The 10,027-nt window shown below is 40.3% G+C and overlaps 1 protein-coding gene across 1 annotated transcript; it reads left to right on the plus strand.

The window, feature by feature from the left end:
- The first annotated feature begins 1,838 nt into the window (after positions 1 to 1,838).
- Positions 1,839 to 3,430, plus strand: LOC145698185 (uncharacterized). The gene is made up of 6 exons (XM_081775386.1): positions 1,839 to 2,028; positions 2,103 to 2,564; positions 2,672 to 2,888; positions 2,930 to 2,989; positions 3,147 to 3,246; positions 3,311 to 3,430. Exons 1-6 carry the CDS (start codon positions 2,004 to 2,006, stop codon positions 3,428 to 3,430), a joined length of 984 nt encoding a protein of 327 aa, XP_081631512.1. The 5' UTR covers positions 1,839 to 2,003.
- The last annotated feature ends 6,597 nt before the right edge of the window (positions 3,431 to 10,027 follow it).

Raw genomic sequence — 10,027 nt, forward strand, 5'->3', positions numbered from 1 at the left:
GCAGTTGTTTTACTGCTACAGATGTCCCAGTTCTTCCCTGCCCTGATTCTAGTTATACGAAGTGTCGCCAAGAAACATCAGTATTTCAAATCGAAGGGATAACTTACTACTATGGAAAAAGAGGCTGCGCATCATTATTTTCCATCGGATTTGCTGATGCCGATAATGATCAACTCGATCTCGGAGGCGTGGAATACGAATGTTACGAAAGAAGCTGTAACGATACACCTGGCGAATATTCGGTACCTGAGTCGGTTAATGTGACAATACCAGAAAGCGATGAAGTCTTGGAAATGAAGTACACCCGATTTAGTACAGTGATGGAGACGGTTCTGGAAAATGTCAAGCAAGCGACAGAGCGCTTTAATGAAAATTGCTACAGTCTCTTTACTGTTTACGCTGTTCAGAAGAAAAGCGAAATTATTTCGTGCGAGGTCTACAATGTGGTCGAAGTCGCAGATCTCAAGCAAATTCGACAGCCAGAATCACTGAAGCAGTATTACATTGATTTTGGCATTCGAACCCGCGGAGAATTTGTTGTTCAAGCGGAGAATGTGGTTGAACTGAAAGATAGTGAACTAGAAACTGTGGCCGTGGTGGCGAAAACGAGCTATGCTGGTCTAAGGAATGAGAGCAAGAAGCTATTCATAGGGTCTCTTCCGAGCTGATCTCGCTTTAAACTTATTCGTACCGGTCGGTTATCGCTCAAGCTCTCATTGAAGCATTCTATTTCCAATTTGGTGCGCGCTTCTTGGCTGTATATTCATAATATTGGCATGGCATTATCATCCACAAAAACCGGTTAAATTCGCCTTCCGCGTAATTCTACCGGTGCTTTCTTTTCAACCAAGTGCAGTGATTTGGTTTCAGTATCAAACAGGCTTCGGGAACGTCCTCAAAATCAGCCCTTCTTCGACTGTTACTTTTCTACTCGCATTTGTAATTACTCTCAGGCCGAGCGTGATAATAACTTTATTAAAGGCAATTTTAATGATAAATCTAAGCTAAAATGTATGTATAATGAAAGTAATTGAAAGCTCGCAAAAGACTCGTTTCAAATTATATGAGAATCGGTTGCTGGTTAAACAAGGCCTGCCAACAAGGCCAACAAGGCTTTGATAATTTCAAAAAAATTCTTTCGGGCCCGGAAATCATGAAAAAACCGCTAGTGTAGGATTGTAGAGCTCGTTGAGACGAGTCGATTGATACCTCTAACTCTTGAAAATTCCAAGATTTTCCGCCTACGCAACTGATAAGAAGGTTGCTCAAACAAAATCGTAATTCCACTGCCGTTTTGTTCTAGAGTAGCTACAAGGGAGTTCGACCCTAAAAATGATCCTTATAAAAGTTGTACTGACAGAGGAAATTTGGACCTCTTATCACGTGCCCTGCCGAGCTTATCAGTGAAAAATCGTTTTTCCATATATTCTCACAAAACATGTAAAATGACCAGTTTTTACGCTGAATTCAGTCAATTGTATTATGATTATTGAATTCAGCGTAAAAAACTAATAATTTTACATGATTTGTAAGAAAATATGGAAAAAAATGATTTTTTACTGATAAGCTCGGCAGGACACATGATAAGAGGTCCAAACTTCCTCTGTCTGTACAACTTTTTATAAGGATCATTTTTAGGGGTCGAACTCCCTTGTAGCTACTCTAGAACAAAAACGGCAGTGGAATTACGATTTTGTTTGAGTAACCTTCTTATCAGTTGCGTAGGCGGAAAATCTTGGAATTTTCAAGAGTTAGAGGTATCAATCGACTCGTCTCGACGAGCTCTACAATCCTACACTAGCAGTTTTTTCATGATTTCCGGGCCCGAAAGAATTTTTTTGAAATTATCTGGATACAATCTCATATCAAGGTTATCATTAAATCTAATAAATGTTATCGAAAACATAATTTTCAATTTCAAACACAAGTCTCTTACTAGTCACGTATCCACCTTGAAGGTTCCTCTTATTGTTCAAGATTGGTTCAAAGAATACGATACATGGATGAATTCACTTAGCATTCTTGAGGGTACAAGTTATAGAAATGTTTGACATGACAACCAGAGCTATTAAAACTATCGATACAAAGTGATATTCTTTCAGTTACGTTGGTCTATTTCTCCTGCAACAGATATATTCTCCCGGGGAATGGTGTCTTTATCTCAATTCTTCTGACCATCCTGATATTATTCACTCAAGCCTCTTATTTCATCGTCAATTATTTCATCAAACAATATTGGAAGAGGGACAACTCCAGACCTGGAACTGCATTTTCTCATTCAAGTGGAGCTTTTAGCCCCAAAATCAAAATTGTGCAAATCATTCGACATGTATTCTGGATTATCATGCTACTGCTTGTCCTTTGCCTAACACTAGGGTTTGCTTACTGTGCTCCTACATATTCGTCTTTTTACGACAACAAAAAGAGCTTCATCGACGACGAGTTGAATGTTATTCCCATTAGCGGCGCAATCGTGAGTGAATCCAGTGACGTTCCTCGGTCGTGCTCAATTTTCTCCGATTCAATCTTCCAGACAAATTCGTTATTCAGCGTGTGTATAAAAGGTATGAATGATTGAAGACGGATCTTTTAGATGGATATGTACTTTTTGATTATAATTTTTTTTAAAAAAGAAAAATCAATTTTCAAAGATAAATTTTTTCTTTTCCAGCCGACATTCTCTTCGTCGACGATGAAATTTCCGCCACGATGTTCGCTGATCCCTTGAGCATAAGTTGCATCAGCAACGCTGAAATCTTACTTCTTTGCCTCGCGGCCTTACTGATCGGTTTCAATGTTACAATTTCGATAATGGCAGCCAACTCCCGCAGCTATTTCTCCAAGTCCATCAGGGTTACTACGCCTTTCTGCGACGATGAAGACTTGAGGTAAAAAATAAATAGGGCTTCAAGTTCAAATATATTTTTAGCTACAATAATCGCTCGTGGTGGCTTTCTCGTCCTCAAACTGCTATTTCCAGATCTCTTAGGTGCGCCAAACTATTTTTAAGACAGAAAACAATATGAAACAATAACGGATCGTTATTGAATAACTGCTAATTGTGCTCGCTTGCAACTAAAAAAACTCGCTTTCGCCTTTGCTTTCTGTAGATTTGCCTTGATCATGTTTCACGAAATGAATTAAAGACCTTGGACGGCGCGGACAATCGGAACTATTCCTGAGCGGCCTTGGACTGCTGAATCAAGACTATGGGTTTTAAAAGCTTTCAGAAAAACTATTGCGACAGTAACAGTGATGAACCCTCAAAAGCACAATCCAAGACGAGCCAAACACTTTCGATCTCTCTCAGTTCAATCCACGGCCATTCACGGCTGTTCCTGGCAATACGCGGCCAAATATCTTCACGAGAATTTCTCACCGCCTGCAAAGTTTGTCCGCCCGTTCAAGAATTACTCCAGATCCGCCATAACTATTCTCTCTGCATATAAGAGTGCTAATAAATGTTCTATTCTTCATTGAAATCAAGGAAGAGAACGATTTCTTTTTTTTATTTCGCGGCGAAATTTTCGCCCGTAAAAAATCAAATTTAAATGTTATCATGTTGATTGAAATCAAGGAAGAGAACGTTTTTTTCTCTTTTCTGAATTTCGAATTTTGGTGAAACTTTCCCGTGAGAATCACATGAACACACCATCAAACTTTATCATATGAAGTTAATTAGAGAATAGCCAGAATTTCAAGGGTGACCTAAATGAATTTCGATGAATGTGATTTTTGCTCCAAAATTTTGATATCTTGATCGACTAGTTTGAGAACTATATCTGGGAAATGTCAATTTAATTAATTTGGTCGATGAAAGTTTAGTTATTTTCTGCCAACTCAGCAATATTTATAAAGAAAGAAGTAATCGCTTTGATCTGGCGCCGTAATTTCAAAAATTGTTTGCTTGAGTTTATAAAGAAGGAAGTTCGAAGTGGCTCTTCGAGTAATCTGTCAAGCTGAGCTGATCACTTTTGGGCAGTGGTGCTTCCGCGCGCTTGGAAAATCACTCCCGAGGTTTACTACTATTAGAAGTGGTCCCGACTATCTGACAGGTGCATACACAAACTGTTCTATCAACCGGTTCGCGCGTCTTAGCACTCTTCAAAGGGAGATAGAAGCTTTCTTCAGAAATAGCTTCGTTCAGCAGATTTGCTCATTTTCAAGTTGCAAAGGGATACCAATACTTAAAAATGTACAGAAAATAATTTGCAAATTCTTAAGCTCAAGAAGCGGCGATTTACTGAACTGGAAGGCTCAGGTGTGAGACGGCGACCTTTTGTCCACTTTTTGCTGGATCGAGGTCGCAAGTGACGCTCATTACGGTGCATCGGCGCTAGTATTTCTCAAGTGTTATCTCACTGAAGCCATCCGAAGTCTTTTGTTCCCCCTCTTGCTCGTGTTTTATCGACCACTTCTCAAGGGCAATTCGTAAATTAAAAAAAAGACGACGTTCATATTGGAAATTAACGCGAGGGAAGCGATAAGGGAGAGTGATAAGAGTACGCGCTTGTTTTCATGTCTCAAGAAAATTGTTTAAAATACAGAATTTCGCAAAACTAAAAATTTTTCTCTTTCAGCTTTTTTTGGAAATTAACAATCTTAGGCTCAGGATCTGAATTTTTATCGACAAGTTTCCCCGCTCTTAGCGTTTTTTTTTCTCCATCTAAAGAGCTGCTAAGTACATTATCTATTTGTTTAGCCCTTTCTTTAAAACAGTACAAAAAAGTCTCTTCCCTCGAGTGAAGCAGGTGTGACAAGGTAAACACTCTTATCTTCACTCCCCGCGGAGGAAACTGGCTACTTCTAGCAACAATTTTTGCGTCAACTTTATCGGCTTATTTCACTTTTCTTACCAAACAAATTTCGCGAAAGACAGAAAACCGGATTTATCTCGTTCACTGGAGATATTTGATAACAACCTCCCGTTTTTCAGATTTTAAGGATCCGCGCTAGAATCGGAGTTCTAAATGGAGTCTCCTTAATTAGAGCGCTCTGAAGTGGTCTCAGATGATCTCTAAGGTGATCTTCGATTTGATAACACTCGACCGCGGGAAACGTGTTTCTCGATCCGTGTTCGGCTATTTGCTCCTAAATGTGCGTGAACAGATTTTTTTCGAATATTTCTGGCGCTGGAATTTTGCTTTTAGGAAGTACACTCGACTGCGCGTTCGAAGGTTGGACAAGTTTACTGTATCCATTAAAACTTTCTCAAATTTTATCTGTTAATCTTTCATCAAAGGCGAAAACCCTCTTTTTCCGAAGAAATAGAAGCTATTCCAAAAAGAGTTTCTATCAGTGCGATTATGCCTGCGTCGGGTGTTGTTTTGAATTTGATCCTTCTAGGGATGGAAGCGATCACCTGATCACGTGTGGAAGAACTGGCGACGTGGGAAATGACTTCCTCCCTCTTATCTCTTGAGAGGTCTCACGCAGAGGTCGTTGTATAACTACCCACCGATAAGAATAAGGTCTTATCAGCGAATGCGCCTTCTTTCTTTAGAAAGTGGATCATCCGGTAGCGCCCTTAAAATAGAACCGATACCGGCAGCGAATTAGCACACCAATAACCGTTTTTATCTAACACACACTTTTCAGCTTCGTTCTAGCTCTAAGTTCAAAACAGGCAATTTGGCTAGGCCCGGTGCGTGTGAATTTAGCAGCATCAATTGGATCAAAGGCGTCGCTCAGGATAATCCTTGATTTTTACGTCAGGGCGTTTTACGGTACAGCAGGAGGCGTTTAGAAGCGATTGGAATGCGTGAAACTATTCTTCCTCATCAAGGGCAGTGTTAACTGGGCTTTCTCAAAAATGCACGCGCGAGAATTGGAAAGAAATCGCCGCCGCTTGTCACATTTCTTTCACGACAAAGCGCAAATGCGCCACGGACACGGGAGAAAACATGCAAAGAAGGAAGATATTGCTTTAGAACAACTCCCAAAAATAAATAACGTGTTGCTCTTATAATGACACTTGATTGCATTCTAGCCCAACGCAAAAAATGATGTTTTAGGTTTTGGATGGTAAAATAAGTATTCTGAAATTAATTTTTGCTTGAAATAGAATTTCCTGTTCTTCTGATGATTTTAAATCTTGGGATTGAATCTACACGTCGCTGGAAATTCCGAATCCGGGGCTTTATCAAAGCGTCCATTGATGAGAATTTCCGGCTTATGTAGAAGCTCTTGTGAGATCACGAGCATGAAATCGTATCAGGTGGGGAAGTCTAACGGCCCGCCGCAAAATAAAATTTCCGAAAAAATTGTTTACTCAAAAAATTTCAGTGACAAAGCAGCTGCGATTCTAAAAAAAAGACGAATGAATTAAAACAGGCGCTAAAAATTCTGACGAAAGAGATCAAACGGCGAGAAACGGTGTGTAATACTCCGTTTTGCAAATTGTAGCTCACAAGGGACTTCTGGCGCGGGCAGGTGCGCCTTGTTCGGGCGGCGAACGAGCCCTTGTGGCCATTGGCCAAAAAGGTCCCCTCCTTCCATGTTCAAAAAAGTGGAAATCGTGAAAAAAAGCGGCCGCCGATGTCTAACCACAGGAATTTGTCCGAGAGACCCTTATTTCAAATTTACTGTTGCTCTGACCGGAGAGGTCATCTCCATCTTCTGAGCATCAAAATTGACGCTGAAGTTATTGCTCAAATTCACTGCTGGAAATGCTCCTTACGTGTTTGGAGAGAGAAAATTCCGATGATTGCATTTTTCCTCGACCGCGAATCCCGGCTCCAGACCTCAAAGAACTTTCAAGCACGTCCCCTTTTTCTTCTCCTTAATTTGTACCCCTTGCATTCCCGAGAAATGGCAACGCAGTGGAGTAACGATTCCCGCAAGAAAGAAGTTTCGCAGAAGAAATGCCGCCTTGACGGCGATAGATTTAATTTACGCGGCGAAATAATTGACAGCTCACGATCTGATTTCGATTCCTTCAACTCTGACGCAAATTCCATAAAGAACTTTATCCGATAAAGCATGCTTCTAACGGTTAGACGTCTTAAAGAGCCACTTCTTTGAATTGTACAGTTGTGAATTTATTAACTTTGAACTTTTTGAAAACAGTAAAAAAAACGAGTGCTGATTTCTTCATTTTATACTTTTTGGAAATCGCATGTTATTTTTTTTACTTCTGGCGTACTTTGAGCTTCTTTTGAGATTCTTTTTTCCATCACGAAATGACATTTTTCGATTTCTTCGTTTTTGACTCATGTTTATGATGGGTTCGATGTGAATATTTTCAGATATTATGGTTATATATACAAACAGGCCGCTGAAAGAAGAAACGCTTGGGATCCGAAAAATACGTAAAACGCATACTAGTAATTTATGGTCACGTTGGAGCCCGCGCGCTCATCCGAAAATGGCCGAGATTTATGATTTTTTTACAAAAATAGATGATTTTTGGTTTTGTAGAAGTCGATTTTCCAAAGCAAAGGTTGACTACTTCTAGCGGTTGGTTTTTATGAAGAGCTGAGTTCTCGGCTGAAACATGGTTGAAAAGAACGATTAGGAGGAGTTGAGCATTGAAAGAAAATGATCATTTTACCATAGAAAGACCATTATAAAAATGTACAGTGAGCTTGAATTCCAAGCTTAGTAGAGATCCTGAGAAGAGAAGTTAGAGGATTCGGTGAGCGCCTTTGAGGGTTAAAATATTTAAAAGGAGTCGGAATGACCGAGCGACCCAGATTTACTCTCGCAAGGTCTAACGTAGATTTTAACCCTCTCCTTCATCATGTCCCGTTTTCTTCGTGCGATCAAGCACGTGATTGAAAAGACCACGGCGAGGATGGAGATCAGTGCGACGACGCATAGCATGACATTGAAGGAAACTGTTCCGGCTAAAAAGAAAGAAACGGTTAGTGACTTGAAATTTTATCGTGAGCTGTTTTCGAGAAATGAACGGAGTTATCAGAGATTAGGGGATTTCAAGGAGCATAAGCTCTTCCTGTGCGGCAGCTCGGAAAAAATGTTGCAACCGCGGTTGGGAGATATACTCGGCTGACGTAAAATATGACTGCCTGTCGGATTTGTGTTCTGTAGGAACCAGTTTTGGGACTTGAGTAATTGAGAGGGTGATGTCATCAGAGTGAAATTTGTGGATTTCTTTTTTTGATTTTTTTCTGTTAGATTTTTTTGACGACCAAAGTTTTTATTCAAGAAAAAGTGGAAAAAGAAGTTGCTCAAGAAAGTTGAATCCAGAATGATGTTAATGATTGTTAAAATTTATTCGACCCTGCGGATGCCAACGACAACACTTTCCCGCCAAAATGCAAACTGATTTTGCAAGAATTTGCTTTTTGGAACAAAAAAAAAAAGGTTTTAACGGCATGGCCACCCGCTGGGCCGCAAAAATGCTCCGATCGGGAATAATAAAACGAAATCAGAACATCAGAGGAGGAATAGTTTTGGTTATACGGGCGAATATTGAGATTCTTGAGACTGTGAATGAAATGAATGTACGGTTGTTTTTTTGAGCAAGGAGGGTCGTTGAGTATTTGGAAAGGGATTAAGGAAAGAGCGCGTTTTCAGTGTTCACGAGAGGCAACAACATCCTCAAGTCGGGATGAGCTGGGTTATCTACGGCTTCCCAAAAACTGAGCAGAATTTCGAACAGTCCCAGGCTTTGCTACAGTCGCTAGATCTCCGGGGTCGATCTCAAAATTCAAAAATTAATCTCAAATTTTGAATACAGCCTTAATTGTTTTGTCAGAACTTGAATGCCCTTTTTCAAATTGTGCCAAATTAACTTTAAATACACCAAAAGAGCGATTTCTTTTGAAGTTAGAGAATAAGAAGATCGACCCCAAATCTGTGTTTTTCGCACTCTTCGGTCTCCCACCAAGTGGATGAGCTCGAAGTGGCGCAAAACTCGTTAGATTTGCACACTGGATCCTCTGCCCACTTTTTGCACCAGATAAATCACTGATAAGCTCAAGAGCCCCGCAAAAAATACTAGAGCTGCTTACACTCGCGTCAATTCTAGTGGGTAAACATACACTCTCTTCTCTAAGTAAGAAGATACATTTTCCAGCTCACGTTTTTCATTTTGAAAATAGATCTGATCTTGCTTTTACAGTTATACCCCCTTAAAATTAGACGAGAGGTTTAGAAATAGAACTTTCTCGAAATATTCGTGCAGACGCTCAACCGAGAAAACCTCCGTTAGAATCTTTTTGTAGGTACACGCAAGCTTACAGCTGTCTGATCTCCTTACGCTGATAACCGCTACCTCCTAAGCTCGCAGTTGAAAAGTACATATTTGGAACAAGATGCGCTGGAAAACTAAATTTTCCGAAAAATCGAAAGATCAGCTCCGTAAAATTCGTAAAAGCGTTTTCAACCTGGAACAAGCAAGTTACGTAAACGTAAATCTCCCAGAAGCGCTTAATTTCATCCCTTTCTCCCCTACTAGCGTCACTTCTTTATCTCCTCCTCTCCAGTCGCAGCTGGATCTATTTATCGTGCTGATCCGCACTTTACCCATAATCCACGGCGCTCACTCCAAATTTCATATTTTATCGGCGAATTGGCCGCACGGCACTTTACACCGCGAAAAGTGGACATTGAGGGGCCGTGTTAATCCAGATGTAGAGCGCTACGTGGCTCAAATCATTTTTTCTAGCGTCTCAGCCCATTCAACCCCCGACTGGATTACGTAACTGTTTTAAGTGGAACTTATGACTGCATTCGTAAAAGTACAGTTTTTCTCTAGTTGATCGAGCTTGAGCCGAATGTTAGTACAAATAAGCCGGGCACAATCGACGAGGGATAAAGTTACGGCGGGGGGTTAAACTCGAAATGACATTCTGAGCTCCAAGGAGTTCAAAACGCAATCCGAACAACGTGATCATCGGTTAAAATTACGGTAGTAGACGTTGTAAAATCGAATTCATCGAAAGTATTTTTCCGATGTTTCGAGGTATTCTACTTGAAACCGCCATCGTGTTTAAAGAATTCAAAACTGTATCTTGAATAATCAGAAAATGGCAAAAGGTCGTTGGAACTCTTCTGTTCTCAA

The sequence above is a fragment of the Oikopleura dioica genome, chromosome 2 (genome assembly GCF_907165135.1).
Source record: "Oikopleura dioica chromosome 2, OKI2018_I68_1.0, whole genome shotgun sequence".
NCBI lineage: Eukaryota > Metazoa > Chordata > Appendicularia > Copelata > Oikopleuridae > Oikopleura > Oikopleura dioica.